Source organism: Thamnophis sirtalis, unplaced genomic scaffold (assembly GCF_051295495.1).
Source record: "Thamnophis sirtalis isolate CommonGarterSnake01/CBP01778 unplaced genomic scaffold, rThaSir2_p1.2 scaffold_2, whole genome shotgun sequence".
NCBI lineage: Eukaryota > Metazoa > Chordata > Lepidosauria > Squamata > Natricidae > Thamnophis > Thamnophis sirtalis.
This window is the reverse complement of record NW_028261382.1, coordinates 23,633,882-23,653,207: the sequence shown is the minus strand read 5'-3', so window position 1 is coordinate 23,653,207 and position 19,326 is coordinate 23,633,882. Positions and strand designations below refer to the sequence as shown.

General features: G+C 47.2%; 1 protein-coding gene across 3 annotated transcripts in view; it reads left to right on the top strand.

Annotated features, from left to right (window-relative positions):
- Positions 1-6,019: 6,019 nt before the first annotated feature.
- UACA (uveal autoantigen with coiled-coil domains and ankyrin repeats) overlaps positions 6,020-19,326 on the top strand; it is a 58,348-nt gene continuing 45,041 nt past the window's right edge. For all 3 annotated transcript variants that reach the window (XM_014074176.2, XM_087704432.1, XM_087704431.1), the window contains exon 1: positions 6,020-6,157. In XM_014074176.2, the coding sequence (XP_013929651.2) occupies positions 6,092-6,157 (66 nt within the window). In that variant the 5' untranslated portion in view covers positions 6,020-6,091. The remainder of the gene's footprint in view (positions 6,158-19,326) is intronic.

Here is a 19,326-nt window from a genome sequence, read left to right as displayed (position 1 = left end):
GTCACCACCTGAGACGGGGCTCTGCTGGCGGCTTAGCTAGCCAAGTGAGCCCAGGGACAGTGGAGGGGGGGACCGCAAGCTCTGGAGACAGTGGGGGGGTTGCGCGACTCACAGACTTACCTGTAACAGGCAGATCAGGGCAGCTGATACAGATATCATGGTGCAGGCACCGCGTGGCAAGGCAGCTTAGAAAGGCAAACTGCAGAGCAAAGACACTGCGTATGGACAAGCGAGGACCCAGTGTGCCCCATAGGAGGTGAGGACTGACTGGGTGGGGCAAGCAGGTGAGGAAGGCAAGCGGTGAGCAGGCAGGTGGAGAGAGTGGGTGACCGGCAACTTGGCTGGCAGGGGCCAGGTCAAATTTCTGCTTCTGGTTCGCCTGAACTGGTCCGAACCGGTTGAATACTACCTCCGCCTAAAACAAGATGGATTGAGGACACCAACGAGTATTGTGGGCCCAATTGCAGAAGAAAGCTCAGGACTGTATTGGTTGGAAACAGTGGAAGAGGCCTTCATTCTGCCATGGATAGACAATGGCTAAGGTGATGATGATGAAAGCCATTCATGAAACTGTTCCATAATCAGTTGGGATTACTGCTACACTCTCTCTGCGGCACACTGGCTTCCCTGCTTGTGCTCATTGTCTGTGGGCTCCTTGACACGGAGTTTCCCTGGCTTATCATTCTGGCACACTTCTACCTGCCTTCTGTGGCCCCAGAGCAGAGGTGGTTTGAGAGCTCATGATCACCATGGACCTGCTTCACAATACTGTCCCCCCCCCTCATGGGGTGCATGTTTGGCATGCTCTTGATGTAGCTTTTGTTTTGGTCACCAGAGCTGTTTGCTTAAGGTCACAAATTATTTTCTAATTTTCTAAATAAATAAATAAATTGACTAAAACCTATATTCACTCAAGGAAGTTTTCTATCAAGTATGTATTGTCCCTCTCTATTTAAATTCAATTGTCCCTCCTGTTAATATTGCCTCCTGTTTTTGTGTCAAATTCTAAGATGGTCTGGAATCTCACCTGGCCTATAAGAAAGCAATTGGTGACTAACTGGGCCTTTTTGTCAGCTCAGTAGCTCCCAGTCGGTTTCTAGTCTGTTGCCCAGCTTTAAAGACATTAATAGTTGGATGTAAAAACATTTATATCTGAGCAAATCCTTAGATCATATTGGAGTCCATCTAGAAGTCCAGATTGAGATTAAGAGATGGTCCACCACTGGCAAAGTGCTCTTTTTCCCAGAGTCCCTTGCTTCTCTCAGTACCTGTTGTCCCGACCTTTAGAATAGCCTGCCTCGACATGAAAGCCTCAGGCTTGTCAGACTGCAACACCCATAATTTCAGTCAATATAGCCTTAGAGACACCAGCTGGAGGACAGCTGCCTTATGAGACCATTTCTCAACCTCTGCAAAAGGCTTTGCTTTAAAATCACCTGGCTCAGATACCACATAGGCAAGACAGACAGGCTCCATAAGTGAGCCAGGTTAATGACTCCAAGTGCATTTTAACAGCTCCTAGCCAATTAATTCTTATTTGTCAGCTGCTGCAACTTCTAAAATAATTGAAGAGGAAGGGCAGGTGGATAAAAGTTCTTCTTTCTGCTCAACCCTTTTTCTGCTGGTGCTTCTGCAGCTTGGAGAAGGTTAACTTGCTTTTCTCAGGAAACTGTCTTAATGTGAAAGACCATCCTGGCATGCAGAAAAAAAGATCCCGCACTGTGAATATTTGCTTGATTTGGGATAGGTCCCTGATTGCCCCACTCCCCAGCTGAAGAAAGTGCTATCTAGAGAACTAGCATGCCTTTCTCAGAGAGATAAAGGCTATATTCACACAACACCATAAATCAGATAATCATATTTTAACCCATGGTGTTGCACAAATCCAGTGCATATGTTTAAGTGTATGGTTAAATCAGGCATCAATTTAATTATGCATGGAGGATTAGTTCAATGTATACAACACACAGAGTATGTGGAGATAAATTTTGCAAAAATCCTATTGGGGTCATATACCACACCAAGCAATAATATGTTCTGTCTTTGGCTCTTTTCTCTCACCTACCAATTGAACCTTTGCCTGATGAAGGCCACATTTCTTTGAATTATAGAATTGGAGGAAACCTTGGAGGTCTTCAAGTCCAAGTCCCTGCTCACAGCAGGAATTCCCCTACCATTCTGGACTAACGGTATTGTTTTTTTTCTTGGAAAGCCCGTGATTAGAAATAAGCTGCTCCATTGCTTCATAACTCTCTGTTAGAAATTTTCTCCTTATTTTAAACCACTCTCTTCAAAGTTGCCAATCATTTGTTCTTAGACAATCCACATCATCTTAATCTGTGGCCATTGGGGACAAGATCTATCTAACAATCTATCCAATGATGCAGTTCAATAGTGAGTAAAGTCAACAGCAACAGGTGGAAACTTGTTAAAGAGAGATACAACCTAGAAATAAAAAGGAAATGAGAACAATTAATCAGTGGAATAGTTTGCTTCCTAGAATTGTGAGTGCTCCTTCACCATAGGTTTTCAAAAATAGACTGGACAACCATTTGATTAGGATTAAATGAGGTTCCTGCTATGAATAGGGAGTTGGACTAGAACAACACCATGGGCCCTTCCAGCCCTATGATAGTATGTTCTGTGACACCCATTCCTTTTCACAAGGACTTTGTGCGATTGGTGTAATCAAATGGTGTATCCCTCATGTTGATTTCACTCCTAAGCTACAAGCATATTGCAAATCCAGTGACAGTGGAGCTAAAGTTGCCGAAAAGCCTCAGACGGGATCATCCAGTATTTCATTCAAACCTTTTCAGGAGCCTGGGTTGAGATCAGTTAGAGAACTACCTCCTCCATCCATCCTAGTCAAGGGAGAGGAGCACTATGAGGTCAAAAAGATTCTTGATTCCAGGTATCTCAAGGGAAAGTTACGATATCTAGTATGGTGGAGGGGCTATCATTTAGCAGGTGGGTGGCTGTTCCAGATGTTAGATAGCAAGGTTAGTTATGGTTTTATACTAAGTACCCTCAGCAGCCCCAATAGGAATTAGGTGTTGTAATTATTGTTTCATGTCTGTAGATGTGCTGCACAAACATCTTGGCTTGGACATGGGCTGAGGGATTCTTTGGACATGCCACAAAGTATGCTTGCTTCAAGAACAGGTCAATCACAGTCCAGATTAATGTATTCCCAGCACTCTCAGGCAACTCCACAATAAAGTCCATGGATATCTTCTCTCACAGGTTAGCAGAGTTGGCTACTGACTGTAGCAAACCTGGAAGCTTCCCAGGAAGGTGCTTCATAGAGGCACACACATGGCAACTGGCCACATAGGCTTCTATGTCCTTTTTCATTTTTGGCCACCAAAACTGTCTCTTTACCAAATGGTCTTCACAGAGGCAAAATGCCCTGCGATTTTCGTGTCATGGCTCCCCTGCAGGACTAAGGTTGGCTGGGATGTACAACTTACTCCCCTTCCATGCCAAGCCATTATTTACCATCAAGTCACACTTATGTCTTTGGAACCACTTGTTCCCTCTCCCCCAAGGCATCTTTTAGCAGCTGCATCGAGTCTCTACCTGACTGCAGGCAGACCATTCTTTGCTGTCTCATAAGCACTGGTGCTGTGAGCTGCCTGAATGGGATGATGACTTTTACTACTTCCTCTTGGGCATTTCTGTACTGGAGCATATAATAGAGGGCATCTGCTAAGAAACCCTCCCCCCCCCCAATTGAAGCTGTTAAAATACTGAGCCCATCAGACCTGCTTAGCGGATAGCTTCCTTGGGGTGTTTAATGTCTTTAGGTTCTTGTGGTCTGTCCACACCTCAAATGGGAACTGTTCTGACCCAGCCTTAGCAGAAGCAAGAAATAGACTCATCATGGAAAAAACCCTTTATTTACCTCTTGTGAATTAATTGCATTCACCCACCTAAAAATCCAGGCAATAGTCCTTCAAGGAATTAATTGTAGTTTCATACCTTATCAGTTACTTGGGATAATTGCTATGAGCTCCCAGCCGAAAGGCTGCAAATTAAGTTCTGGCAAGGAGTCTCTGGCACAAAACACAATGAACAAATCTTCAGAAATACAAACTATTGCCTCCTACGATAACCATTCCCCTTTCCTTCTATTTATTCCCCAGGCAGGAAGGAGCCATTCAACACCCACATGTGCTTTGCTTCCCGAGTTGACTCCTTGTCCTCTGTTGTTCACCTCTCCTAACTGCTCTGCGCATACATCTATCTGGAACATGCCCCAGCTGTTCTCCCTCATATAAGCCTCTAAAGACAGCCCCCTCTCCGGTGGCTGGGAAATGTCAGACTCTATCTCTGTGTCTGACACAGAGCATCCATCAGAGCCTTCCCCAGGCTCCAGAACTGGCCCATGTTCCTCCCCAACCTCATCGTCTGAGTCTGATGGACCACAACAGAAACTTATTAACTTCTAAAAACTGCCCCACCCCCAATCTGTTATTGTCAAGCTACAAGTGAAGGAAAAATGTAGGTAAAAGTGAGAATCAGTCTTGATACAGATCTGGTGATTTATCTGAACTCACTATAAAACAACTTATCTCTATGGATCAAAAATGACTCTAGCAGATGTTAGTAAGTTTTAATCAAAGGCATCATAAAACCAGAACTCTGGTGCATTGGTCCAGCACAGCCACAGGTAAAAATGATAGAATGGGTTCTCATGACACCTCATGGGCAATAAAGATTTTTATGCAGGCTTCAGTTGAAACACCCAGAGATGCCATCCACTGATCCCAATGATGTTCATGCAGAGGGAGATGTCACCATTGGTTAAGTAGGTGGTGATTTACTCCTTCTGCAAGAAGACATGATTGGATCCACCACATTAGAGAATGTCTGTCCTGTCTCCAATTTTTCCTTTTTGGGAAGGATGTTGAAAAAGTGGCTGCACTGCCATTTAGAGAACCCTGGAAGAAGCAGATTATTCAGAACCCTTTGGTTGGGCGTCAGGTCTGGATATGGGCCTCAAGCAGCATTGATCTCACATGTATTGACCTCTGGTAGGAGCTGGGTTTGGCCTCTCTATCCTGGCCCTCCTTGATCTCGCAATGACCCTTGATATCCTTAACCATGATATCTTCCTGGGCCAGGTTTGGGAGTTAAGAATGGAGACGTGGTGCTGTGCTGTTATCTTTTTTCCTTTGGAGTCAGTTCCAGGTGGTGCTGATTGCAGAGAAGACTTTAGGCTTTAGCATTCCCTGGATCTAATGACTTTCCACCCATAGTTTGGATTGGCATTATCGCTAACAGAACCAGCAAGCAAACTGGGGAGCCCCCCCCTGAACTCCTGTTCCATTAACACATGGTAGCTGCGGTCAAGAGGACTTCTGCAGACTCACTAGGTGTGCCGATTGCTCCTTTTGATAGATTGGGAGGCAGCGTTCATGGGCAAGCACGCGTTGGCCAGCTTCACCGAGGATGACTGCAAGGCTGGTAGACGGGCTTCCCTTGAAGAAAACCCTGCAGCTGCAATTGGACGAGGGGACCAAGCCGTTGGCACATGAGGCTGCTCTGTGAGCTCCAATAGTTCCCTGTGGAAATTAGGGTGTCGGTTGCCACAAGCCCTTCCGCGCATGGAGCTGCAAGGCCACCACTCGCAGGCTGATTCTCCCCGTCTCACCAGCCGTGAGAGGAGCGGGGAGCTCCAGGTCCCCCCTATTAGTGTCAGCAGGTGGGACTCGGCAAGCAGGCCCTTCCGGTCGCGCTCCGGACCCCCCCCCGCTTGGTCGCTCCTCATCCTGCCGGCTTCCGGTTTAGGAGCTGGGAGAATCCCTGGGCTCTTTGCCGTTGTACGAGGCCGAGGAGGCGCTTCCCAGCCTCGTTTTCCCCAAGGACCGCTCGCGGGGAGGGAAGGAGAGAGAGAGAGGGAGGAGGGAGGGAGCGGCCCTTCGAAGGCCCCGCCGGCTCCGCCCAGAGGCCAGGCAAGGAAGTCCCGCCCCCCTCGCGGCCCGATTGGCCGGGGCTGTCTGACACGGCGCCTGCGCTCCTCCCGCGCGGCTGAGGAAAGTGGTGCTCCGTCCCGCCGGGCGGCGGCGGCTCCGGTACCGGCACCATGAAGAGCCTCAAGTCGCGTCTGAGGAAGCCGGAGGCCTCGCCCGCCGGGAGCGGCCTCGGAGGGGTGAGCGGGGAAGCGCGGACGGGGTCGTTCTCGGCGGCCGCCGGCGTTCCCGGTGCGGCTCGGCCGCCGGAGCTCCCTGGACAGGCGGAGGGGGGTCTCCGTGGCTGCCCAGAAGCCGCTCGCTCGCTTAGCCCTCTGCGCCGGAGGCGAGGCCTCCCTCCTCCTCCCCGAAAGTCCGGGCGGGCTGGCGCCAAGGGGTACGGCCGGCTCCTGCGGGTAGGGCAAGGCGTCCGGGATGGCGGCGGCGGCGGCGGCGGCTGAGGGGAGGCGGGGAGGGGAGGCGAGGAAGCGCGCCGGGGAAAACCCGGCTCTCTTGGCAGCGGCGCAACCTCTTCAGCCCGTCCCAGCGGAGGTTCCCGGAGGCCGCGGCGGGAAGGCCGGGTCGGGGGAGGCGCCTTCTTTCCCCGGACTTTCCCACCTCCCGGAGCCCACTCGGTCTGCAGCCCGCAGGTCCCGCCTTTCACGGAAGGGGGGCCGGGAAAGCGCCCTGCAGGGCGGCAGTGAAGCCGCTTGTTCGTCTGGAGAAACGGTTCCTGTGAAAGCGATGCAGGGGCCTCTTCTCAGCGGGGAGGTTTTGCTGCCGCCTGAAGTGGCGTTTCTGCAGTTTCTGAACTTTGGACCGACCGCTCAACAGTTTTTATTTCTTAACTGTTGTCCGGTCAAGGCTGGATTTTAAAGTATGGATTCTGTCTGCTGAAAAATGGAGTTTGAGGCCGTTTTTGTACCTTTTTTTCTTAGAGAGGATCTCTCTTGGTGTATGAGCTTTTTCTGTTCTTACTGATCAAAGTAGCTCTGGGGGTGTTACCTTTGCCCTAATATTATCCATTATCTTGCATGCCAATTGAAGGGAATCCAAAATCAAACTTACAGCTTTTACAATCGGCTTCTTTGGAATGCCTGTTTTTCATCCTACATTCTCTGTGCTTTACCAGATTAGGGCTACATCTCAAGATGCCACTTTGACAGATGTGGATTAAAATGTTGCATGTGAATGTTGAGTCTTCTCTAAGCAATACCAAACAACTGTTGTAAGCTGCCCATGGGATACAGCAGAATACGAACTCTGATCACATCTGTTTCTTCCATGTAGAACTCTGGCCCATGAAGTCGAATTAGGCTGCAAGGTCCTCAGCACAATGAAGGCAGTACTTTTGTTTTGTGTTCAGTAACCACCTGAATATTGCTGATGCTTGACATACTGAATGAACAGAACAGGTACACCTTGGATGCATACTCAAAATCGGATGTAAAGAGAGCAAAGACAAGATTAACTGTCCTGCAAAATACTTGGCCAAGTGTTGCAACTTGTCGTAATCTACATTTGGTTAGCAGATGGCTGTACTGCCAGTGTGTGGTTTTAATATTCTCGGAAGGTAGGAGTGCTGAGGTGCGTTTGTTGAGGAGTTTTAGATCTTGTGCAGTAGATTCATCACTATACTCAGTAATCTTTGTCACAACTGATAGTGGGGGGTTTTCCCCATGGCATTTAGGTTAGTAATGTTGAAGTAGAAGAGAGGTTTATAAAATTTGTTAAATAACACTAATGTAGGGAAATTGGCTAATGCCTTAAAGGACAAAATCACAATTCAAATTACCTTACAAATGTTTGAACATTACGGCCAGTCCACTTTCACCTGTGTAAAGTGTGGGGCCTTGCATCTGAATAGGAAAAACCAAATACATAGAGACCCCGGAAAAGTGGTTTGATAACGCATGTGAGACGGATCAAAGAGTCCTTGCAAACTAGTGGATGAACTTTTTCCAACTGATACATTCCATGTATTCTGTAAAAAGAGTATCCCAGCAAAGACATTGAACTTTTTGTTGTTGATGTTGATATAAAATTGCTTATTTTATTGGAATAACTATCTCAAAGGTGTAATCTTGCAAGGATATTCTACTATTCTTGTAGAGTAATATTTGCACCCATGTTTATTCTTTTAGTCTCTACTGTGCACGTTGTGTAATAGATTGTCTTGTATTGTTTGAAATGGTGCATGAAGTCATATTTTAAGTTATGCTGCTTTTTGTGCATAAAACATGCTTCTTGTATACTTTTGAAGTACTATCTGGAATCTAGTGACTAGCCTGTAAATTATTGTAGATTTTCTGGAATTATATAATGCCAAGAAAAACAATATAGGAAAAGTGAACTATAGGTGGCTCTGTTTTTAATGACCAACAGTTATTCAGCAATTGAACAAAAGGTAATTGTGACGACTCCTTGTATCCTTATGGAATATCCCACCTCATATGTGATCTCAATTTGCCATAAATTGAGTGGGGAAGCCATCAGAAGGTTGCAAATGGCGATCACATAATGCCCCAGTTGCCATCATTATTTGATGATAACATGTAATTATGATTAATGATTACATTAAATTTCCTTTGAAATGTTTCTGTTCAGTTTGGGGACATAGTACTTCTGTACTATGTGGTTATATGCTAGTTATGCCACAATTTGGGTCTGGTTCTGAATGTGGCCAAACTGACTCTAATTCCAAATTCTGTAATATTCTGGGGGGAATGAATTTAGCAATTCATGAGAAAGATTAGAATTTTAGTTTGCTTGTAAGATGAACTGAAGGTGTGTCCATTTAATCAGCACAACAATCTTGGTTGAGGATTATTTGTTGGAGAGTGCAATTGAATACATAGCAAGCTCATTTTTTCAAGGGATTTTGGCTATAGGTGTTACAGCTTTGAAATAGCTTCAAAGACTCTTCTGTGAATAATTAGTTTGTTTTCAGGAGGCAGTCTTACTGGGTTGTTTACTTTTTTAAAATACAAAGAGTACATGTTTATCCACTAATTTATCCACTAATAATACTTCATAGTAGGTGTTCAGCTTTCCAACACAGTTGCATAATTAGTGGATAAATGAGTTAAGACTTGTCTGTATTAATTATAGGGTGTAAAGGAGGCTCATTCTAAAACCTGCTGTTCTAGAGTTCTGTTCAAGAATTCAAAATTTTCTCCTTCCCCAGAAGAAGAGCTGTATTCCATGAGGAGAAACCCTTTGCATCAGGAAGACTTAATCCTTTAAAAGCTGTAGGCAATGGGTGGCCCATTATTTCAGTCTGGGGTTTAGCAAGGGAGTGAAGACATTTGTTGGGGGTAGGGGGAGGCTTTAAGTCTATACCTCTCAACAGTCTCAGTGAAGCAAGATGTGGACAGTTGTTTTCTTGATTCCAAAAGGCAGGAAAAGAAACAATGGCTTATTCGACATGATCCTTTTAGCCATTGTCTATCCATTGCAGGATGAAGGCCTCTTCCATTGTTTCCAACCAATACAGTCCTGAGCTTTCTTTTGCAATTGGGCTCGCAATACTTGTTGGTGTCCTCCATCCATCTTGTTTTAGGTCTCTCTTGTGGATGCTTTTTATCAAGTGGGATCCATTCTATGGCTGCCTTGGTCCACCTGCCTTCAGTTCTTCTTGCTATGTGACCAGGCCATTTCCATTGCAATTCCTTGACTCTCTTGATGGCCTCGTATGCTTTGCGTTTGTTCTCTTTCTGTCTTATCTTGTAAGAAAGGAAATTTCACTTGGACTTCAGAAAAGATGGTTTACTACTAAGTGCTATTCAGTAATGGACAAGGAGGTAGTACATTATCCTTTGCAAAGAGGTTTAAAGAGAGGTTGTCTTGACTGGTTATTGTGGTCAATTCCTATCCTGCACAGGGGCTCAGGACAATTCTCTGTGGCCAGCTTGTCACCACCAACTCACCTCTGCCAAGTCACCGCAGGACAATTACTCATGGCCAACTTGCCACAGGCAGGTGGAGAGAGAGCCAGGTGGTTGAGCAAGCAGGTGGGCAGAGCACAAGGCGGAGTGGACGATGGGGAGGTCGCCGGGGGCTTCCCCTTTTCACACCCATCACCGCTGCTGCCACACTAAGCTGCAAGGGGAAGAGGCCAGGATGGTGGTGATGGCAGTCATGGTGGGCAGCAGGGAGACAATGGAGACGGGGGGCTTCCCATTTGCACACCCACTGTCACTGCTTCTGCGGAGCCACTGCTTCATTGAACTCACACAGGGCATTGGTGGCAGCTTTGAGCCTGGCACAGTGCCTGGTGCGGCATTACCAGCAGCTCTGAGCCTGGCATGGCTGTAGTATCAGCAGTGGTTCTGAGCCCTTCAGCTGCCTATGGTGAGTTGTCCCTGTGGCAAGTTGGCTGCATGGAGTTGTCCTGTGGTGACTTAGCGGCAGTGACTTGGTGTGGCAATAGTGCTATCCGCGGTGAGTTATGCCATTCTGTTGGTCAATGGGTTGGACTACCGTAGCTGATACCCCAAATCTCTTCTAACCTTCAGAATCAATAGATAATAACCAGGAATCGATAATTAGAACAGGGTATAAAGCTTTCCCCCCCACACCATTTTTAATGAAAGTTATATGGGAAAAATTAGGTTACAAGGAAACCTTTGATTTTGATTGTTTGCATAGAAGGTTCAGTTCTATCAAGTGAGACTGGGAAGCAGGATTAGTTGCCTTTGACTGGCAGAAAACTTCTTCAATTGGGCAAAACACACACTTCCAAGTCCATTTGCCAGTAATCATCTTCTTAAAGGAGTGTCTCCATTTGTATTTTGATTTATAACGCAAAGGGAAGTTTTCCTATAATCACAAGTGATGGTGTATAGCTATCAACTGGATTTAGTTTTTCTTGTTCCTCAGAGTCAATGGGTGTGTTATCTGGTATGTGTTGGAGGGAGTGTCGTTGCTTTTGGAAATAGATTGTAACTTTTCCGGTATACAGAATTGCCTAACTTCTAACTCCCTTTTCCTGAAGAAGTATGTAAAGCTATTTAGGCTCATAGGAGTGCATTCCGCTCTCAAGCCATCTTTAATTGGCATCAATTTTTTTGTATAAAATAACTATACTTTCCTTGTTCATAAACTTTTTTCTCAGTGGCAAAGTTATGAAATTGACAAAGGACATGCTTAAAAGAGTCAAATAATAAATGGAAAAAACTAGCAACAGGCTAGTATGTATTGATTGCTCTCGATCCCTTCTTTTCCTTACATGAGACAGGAATAATATTTATGTGTTAGCGATGCTTCTAGCATTGGAAAGTAGTTCACTGAAAAAATGACACAGTGCCAGGCGTGACAAGTCAAAGTGTTCACTTAAGTGGAGCAAACTTTGCCATCCTTCCAGAATATTCTCTCCCATCTCTACTTTTGATTTTTTTTCTGGATATACCATTACATCTCTAAATCTGATTATCTGGATACATTTCAATCGGGTTCATCTGGGAAATGATCCTGAGACTGTTTTGTTCACTTGGTGGATGATCTACATTGGAAAGTCGATGATGGGAATGCATGCCAAGGCCCAGCCCAAGAATGCCAGCAATACAGCCAAGCTTCCGTTTTTATTTGCTCACACCCAATAGAAGACTAAATCTTTCCTACTCTCAGCTTAATGGATAAGTCCTTTGAGATTCTTAGGGAGTGGCTATCCTAACACACTTCCTCTCCAGATCCAGACTGTGTTGTGTCTTGTCTGTGCCCTGCCTTGGATTGTGCTCTGTCTTTCCTAGGAAATGGCTGCTTCACTGTACTCCATCACAGTGCAGCTCTGTTAGTTTTGGACCTCTTCACTGCTTTTCATCTCATCAACTATGGTGACCTTCTACTGTAGGTTGTCTGGTGGAGTTGAAGCGGGGAGATATTTCTGCAGTGATTCCATCCACTCCTAGAAGATGGTGCTGTGGGGGACTCATGTTCATCCCCTTGATCATTGATTGGTGCTGCTCCACAGACCTCTGTCGTGTCCCCGGGCTGACATCTGTCCAAAACAATCTCAACAACTGCAATAGGGCTTCCTTTGTAAAGTGGCCAAAATTGCATTTGGTGCAAAAGGCAGTGACCAGATTGGTACAAGAAGCAGGGATCATATAGCACCTATCCTGAGAGATTGGCAGAGGTTACTGGCTGCTAACCAGGCATGATTTAAGATGCTGTATGGCCACATGGCTTCCCATGAACCTCTCCCTTTACTTGGATCAGCAGAAGAGGCCCTTCTGCCTCTTGATGACCCCATTGCCAGAAGCTCTTCTCCCGCCAATGAGAAGAAGATCCTCTCCTGTGTGGCTCCCAGACTGTGGAATCATTCCTCAAAGAAGTATGTTTGGAAGCTCTCTTTGACTATTCAGGATGGAGACTGCAAAATCAAGTCTTAACTGATAACTGAACAATATGATGAGACTGATTTTAATTGCATTTTTGGCTTGCATTTTTGGATTCTTGTAAGGCCCTTTTGAGAACTAGAATGGTGCAATTGTTAAGACATCAGGCTAGAAGCTGGAAGACTGGGAGTTCTAGTCCCACTTGAGACACAAAACCAGCTGGTGATTCTGCACCAGTCCTGTTTTCTACAATCTCTTCTCTCCTCTCTGTCTTTTTGTTATCTGCAAATGGTGATTGGGTTCTCCCATTGTGTAAGGCTGTTGTGTGCTTAATTCAGCCATTGACTCTGGCTCAGTCTTTTCTTAAGTTCATCATTCCTAAAGTGTATTTTACTTTACATGTAATTTTTTGACTCACAGTTACTGAAAGGAAAGTGTCACGCCCCACTCCATTCCATAATTAGGAAAGAAGACCAAGAGACTCCATGGGTTGGAAATCCAAAGTACTTTTACTAATTATAAATGGTAAGCGAGCAGTAGTGAAGCAAAATCTGAATAATATGGCGCGAAAGCAATTGATATATAGCAAAGCCCGTTCCCCCCCCTTAGGATCAAAGCTCCAGTCCAATCATAAGTCCTTCAAATGTCAGGTGTGAGATAACTTCAAAAAGACAGGCCAAGATGGAATGTGAAGGCCGTTGATGCAGGCGGGAAACACGTACGCATGCGCAACCCCCAACGACTGGTACATCCTAGAACATTCCTCCAGCAGTCCTCCAGCACATCAATTAAAACCCTCCCACATACACGCCCCCCCTTCCCGTTTCATGGCAGCTGAAGCAGCAGCAAAGCAGAAGCTGACATCCGGCCGTCCCCCGGAAAAAAGGCTGTCAGGCCTGGAAGAAAAAACAAACAAAACAGACAAACAACAAACAAACAAGAGAGGGAAAGGAGAAAAGTCAAGGCTTGTCGGGATAAGCAGCATAAAATTTCTGGAGTAAGCGGGGGGCACGAACGTGGGACTTATCAACCCATTCCGTGTGGGAGGGGGGAAAATGTTTCCAAGCCACAAGGTATTGGATGCGATTACGGTGTCTGCGGGAATCCAGAATGTCCCGGACTTCAAAATGACGTTCCCCATCAATAAGCAACGGAGCAGGTGGAGGGTCATCTGCGGGCCGTAGGTCGGACACCCGAACCGGTTTGATGAGGTTGATATGGAACACCGGATGGATCCGGTTGAGATGTTTGGGCAATTGCAAACGAACAGAAACAGGATTGATAACTTTCACAATTGGGAAAGGGCCAACATACTTGGGACCCAATTTCCTAGACTTATGTGTAGTATGCAAGAACTTCGTGGACAAATACACTAAATCCCCAACGTGGTACTCATAAGGCTGAGAGCGTTTCTTATCAGCCTGCTTCTTATGAGCCTTATGGGCAGCGTCCAAGGTGGAAAGAGTGAGGGGCCAAAGGCGACTGAGACGTTCACTCCAGTCTGCAACGGAAGGAACCTGAGGCTGGGCCGTAGGCAGTTCGGGAATAGGAACAAAATCCTGGCCGTAAACGACCCGGAAAGGGGTGAAACCCGTGCTGGAGTGAACCGAATTGTTATAGGCCACTTCGGCATGTGGTAACAAGTCCACCCAATCGTCCTGTTGATAATTGATGAAACAACGTAAATATTGTTCAAGGACGGAATTAGTACGTTCACAGCCGCCATTAGTCTGAGGATGGTAGGCGGAGCTAAGGCCCTGGGCGGAGCCAATACGTGTGAGGAACTCTTTCCAAAATTTAGATGTGAATTGGACCCCACGATCGGAGATAATACGGTCGGGAACCCCATGCAAGCGGTATATGTGGGAAAGGAATAGTTTAGCCAACGCCTTGGCGGAAGGAATCTTGTGGCAAGGCACGAAATGAACTTGCTTGGAGAACAAATCAGTAACCACCCAGATGACGGTGTGCCCTTGGCTCTCGGGAAGCTCCACAATAAAGTCCATAGAAATCTCCTTCCACGGGGCCACCGGGCGGGCGACGGACTGCAGAAGTCCGTGAGGCTTCCCCGGCGGCTTTTTGGCGGTAGCGCAAACCGGGCAACTGGATACATAAAGTTCAATGTCCTTTTTTAAAGAGGGCCACCAGAATTGTCTCTTCACGAGGTGTAAAGTTTTTACGAATCCAAAATGACCCGCCATCCTGGAGTCATGAGCGCGACGAAGGACCACAAGACGTAGGGACGCGGGGATGTATAATTTAGCACCAATCCACGGTAGATCGTCCCTCATGGTGCACTCGTCCCGATGGTTCAGGAACCAGTCGTCTTGAGGAAGAGCCGCTTTAAGGTCAGAAAGCAGATCGTGAGGCACGTCCTTTTGAGCCTTGGCCTGTTGACGTGTGAGCACCGGAGCTGCCAAGAGCGGTTGGACGATACTCAGTTTGGAACAATTATACTGAGGTAACCGGGACAAAGCATCGGCCATGAAGTTCTTTCCGCCCGGGATATACTTTAGAGTGAAATTGAAACGGTTAAAATATTGGGCCCAACGCATCTGCTTTGGGGAGAGACGGCGAGGTGTGCGCAACGCTTCCAAATTCTTGTGGTCAGTCCACACTTCAAATGGGTGTTTAGAGCCTTCAAGGAAATGGCGCCAAGTAGCGAGGGCCCAACGGACTGCAAAAGCCTCTTTCTCCCAGACCGCCCAGCGTCGTTCCGTGTCAGTGAGTTTACGTGAGGTGTACGCGCAAGGTTGCAAGTTACCTTGGTCATTGGCTTGTAGCAGAACTGCCCCAACGGCGACATCACTGGCATCAGCCTGGACCACGAACGGCTGGTTGAGATCAGGATGTTTAAGAACTGGTTCAGCGGCAAAAAGGCGTTTAAGCTTTTCGAATGCCGCCTGGCATTCCATGGTCCAGTCCAAAGGCTTATTGGGTTTAGGCTTCGGTTCGCCTTTAGTTTTGAGCAAATTAGTAATAGGGAGAGCAATGTCGGCAAAAGAGGGAATAAATTGGCGGTAGAAATTAGCGAAACCCAAAATTTTTTGCAATTGTTTACGAGTTTTGGGAGCGTCCCATTCAGTGACCGCTTTCACTTTGTCAGGGTCCATTTCAACGCCATCAGGGGAGATACGGTAGCCCAGATAGTCAATAGTAGTTTGGTGAAACTCACACTTAGACAATTTGGCATACAGGTTGGCAGCACGGAGTTTTTTCAAAACAGTGCGCACCAGATTGACGTGGTGGTCGTAAGAGCGGGTATAAATGAGGATATCGTCCAGATATACGATAACGCCCTTATAGAGATGATCGTGCAGGATCTCATTAATAAATTGCATGAATACAGCAGGCGCCCCCTGTAGGCCAAAAGGCATAACCCGGAACTGGAAACAACCAAGAGGGCAGTTGAATGCGGTCTTCCATTCGTCCCCTTCCTTAATGCGTACTCTATAGTAAGCTTCTCGCAGGTCCAATTTAGTGAAGATGCGGCCCTTCCCCAGTTGCGCCAACAAGTCCTTCATCAAGGGGAGTGGGTAGAGGTTCTGAGTACAGATGGCGTTAAGGTTGCGAAAGTCACAACATAAACGAAGAGACCCATCTTTCTTTTCACGAAACAGCACAGGGGCCGCCACCTTGGGTCGGGCCGGTTCAATGAAACCACGTTTCAAATTTTTGTCAATGAAAGAACGCATCTCCTCCATTTCCCTGGGTGACATGGAGTAAATGCGGGGTTTTGGGAGTTTGACCCCGGGCAAAATGTCAATGGAGCAATCAGTAGGCCTGTGGGGGGGGCAGAATGTCCGAAGATTGCTCGCTGAAGACTTCCTTAAGATCCAAATATTCTTTCGGAATTTTCTCCTCTCCTGCAATCCTCTCCTGCCCCCTAGCGGCTACTTCAGGAACGTTAGTGACGTCAGGTTGGTTTGGAGAGCCCTCCCCCACTGGAGGCACTTTGGAGCGAATACGCAAGCGGCCTGTCCGCCAATTTATGTGAGGGTTCCATTTCCGGAGCCACGGGATGCCCAAAATAAGTGGTCTGTCCATGCCAGGTGCGACCACAAAAGAGATTAATTCAGTGTGGGTACCCATTTTCATTTCCAAAGGCTCAGTAAAAAAATGGGCGCCCCCCCCCCCGCAACCGATCCGTCTATCTGGCAAAACACAATTGGGGTTTTCAAAGTGCGCAATTTGAGGCCTAATTTCTCAACCATTGCTGGGTTGATCATGGACCGGGAACAGCCGGAATCCAGTAACGCTAGGAGGGTGGCAGGTGTTCCCTCAGGAGGAACTTTTAATTCAATAGGGAGTAGAAGGGGCCCCTTGTTTGAACTCACCCAGTGAGGTGAAGTGTCGTCATCAGAGTCATCAGAAGAAGAGGAGTTAGCATCCGCGTCATCCTTCAATGGCTGGGCAAGAGGAGGGGGGTTGGTTTCTCCAGCGAAAGCCGTTTCCTTCTTTTTCTTTTCAGAGCCTCTTGCAGGTTTCCCCTCACGTCTGGGAGGGGGTTGGGCTGAGAGGGGCAATGCCGCCCGACAGTCGGGGGCGGTGTGCCCAAGCTTGCCACAGCGAAAACATGTTAAAGGTCTGGAGGAGCCAGAAGGGGGCCCTCTCGCGTCGCCTCGTCGTTTGGAAAGCGATTGAGTAGTAGGAGGGGGGAGGGACTTGGCAGCCCTTTCTTTCCGCTTCCTTCTTTCTTCTGTGGCATAACGCAGACGAATTAAGTCAAGCTCAGCGTCAGCAGCATGCTCAAACCAAGTGATTAAACGTCTCGGCAGGTTACGATTGACACATTGTTGATAAATGTCAGCGTTTAAGCCTTCAGCAAATCTGTCCAGAAGCGCATCCTCCCCCCAGCCTCTCATGTACTGAGACAGACATTGAAATTCTTGGATGTATTGGGCGACAGGTCTATCGTCTTGGTCGAAGGTTAAAAACTTTAATTTGTTCCGCTTCTCAGTTAACGGGTCATCAAAACGTTGACGGAAAGCCGCCATAAAACGGTTGAAATTCCCCAAGAGGGGAGAACCAGACATATGCAAAGCAGTTGACCACGTAGCCGCTTCACCATCCAAAGATAAAAGAACCATTCTGACCCTTAAAGTGTCAGATTCAAAGTCCCGGCCATAAATCTCCATGTAGTTAAACACTTGCATAAGAAAGGAGGGAAGGCTGGTTGAAGTACCATTAAAACGCACAGGCAAGGGAGGGATTTTAGCCATCCGATGTCTTCGGGGGGGAGCCTGGGGGGGAGGTCCCCTTTGGTCAGCAAAACCTCTAGCCGCAGGGGGTGACACGGGCCGAGGGGGGGGGGGGTGGGGGAGAATCCTGGCGTGGGTGACGTTGCCAACTTCTCCAGTCTCTTTCCTCCTCCCCCCTTCTCTCCTCCAAAAATGTTTGACCCCAATAATCAGGTAATTCACTCCGCTGGGGTTTTCTCCCGGGGCCCTGGTGCTGATAACTTCTCCATTCTCCTTCATCGCCCCTTTGGCTCCAATATTCAGGGAACTCACCCGCCTGAGGTTTTCTCACGGCACCTGGCTCCAGCGAAGTTTGTTGAGGTGGTCTTTGGGTGAGTCCAGCATTCCAGCTTGTCTCTATTTCTCTTTGCCCCACTGAAGTTGACCAACGGGGTAGGGGGGAAGGCTCAGGCTGACTGGAAATTTGCAGTTGAAATAAATCTTCGTGCAGAGGTCGGTCAGACGGGCTGGGCTGGTGTAAAGAAAGGTCGGGAGGTCCCAGTTCACTGGAATCCGTCCCTCCAACGGCGCCTTCCTCCTCTCTGGTCGGAGAAGACATTATTTCCCTTCTCGGTAGACGTAAATCTCCTGGAAAGGGATATTTTCAGATTTTGCTTCTTGTCACGCCCCACTCCATTCCATAATTAGGAAAGAAGACCAAGAGACTCCATGGGTTGGAAATCCAAAGTACTTTTACTAATTATAAATGGTAAGCGAGCAGTAGTGAAGCAAAATCTGAATAATATGGCGCGAAAGCAATTGATATATAGCAAAGCCCGTTCCCCCCCCTTAGGATCAAAGCTCCAGTCCAATCATAAGTCCTTCAAATGTCAGGTGTGAGATAACTTCAAAAAGACAGGCCAAGATGGAATGTGAAGGCCGTTGATGCAGGCGGGAAACACGTACGCATGCGCAACCCCCAACGACTGGTACATCCTAGAACATTCCTCCAGCAGTCCTCCAGCACATCAATTAAAACCCTCCCACATACACGCCCCCCCCTTCCCGTTTCATGGCAGCTGAAGCAGCAGCAAAGCAGAAGCTGACAGAAAGGTAAAAAGATGAGAGGAAGTAGGATAGGATGCTCTTAAACTTCTGAAGAAAAGCAAAGAGCACAGAACCGTTCCAAATGCAGAAAGTGAGAAGCAGGGTGCCCTCAGTAATAAGATCATGGATAAAGTCTGGAGTTTTCTCATTCTCAAGCTCTTCATTGAGTCCATTTTTTCATTCTGCAGATCTCCGAATCTGTGTATTAAATTTTGACCACAAATAGCTATTTTCATTCCAAGAAAAGTAATAGTACATCCTATTTCTGTGATGGTGAACTATGGCACACGTGCCAAAAGTGGCACACGAATCCATGTTGCCCGGCACATGCAGCTTTGCCTGTTTGTCTTCCGAGTTTCTGGGCCACATGCACCGGTGATGATCAGCTGTCCTTCGCGTGAGGGACAGTGACGAAAATCAGTGCGCACATGCCCGCCAGCCAGCTGATAGTTGGGTGCGCGTGCATGCCAGAACCCGGAAGTTCAACTTTTCCGGAATGCGGTCCCTTCACGCGCATGGCAGTGCCAAAAACCAGTATGCGCATGCATGCTGGCTAGATGATTGTCGAGCGTGAATGCAGGCTAGAACCCAGAAGCTCGGCTTTTCCAGAGTGCGGACCTAATGAGTGCATGCACCATTTCTACACGACCTTTTCGGCAGTCGATGTTGAATAGGTTCGCCATCAGTGCCCTATTTTGTAAGATATAGCCCTCTTCAGCTATCAATACAGCTGCCACTGGCTGA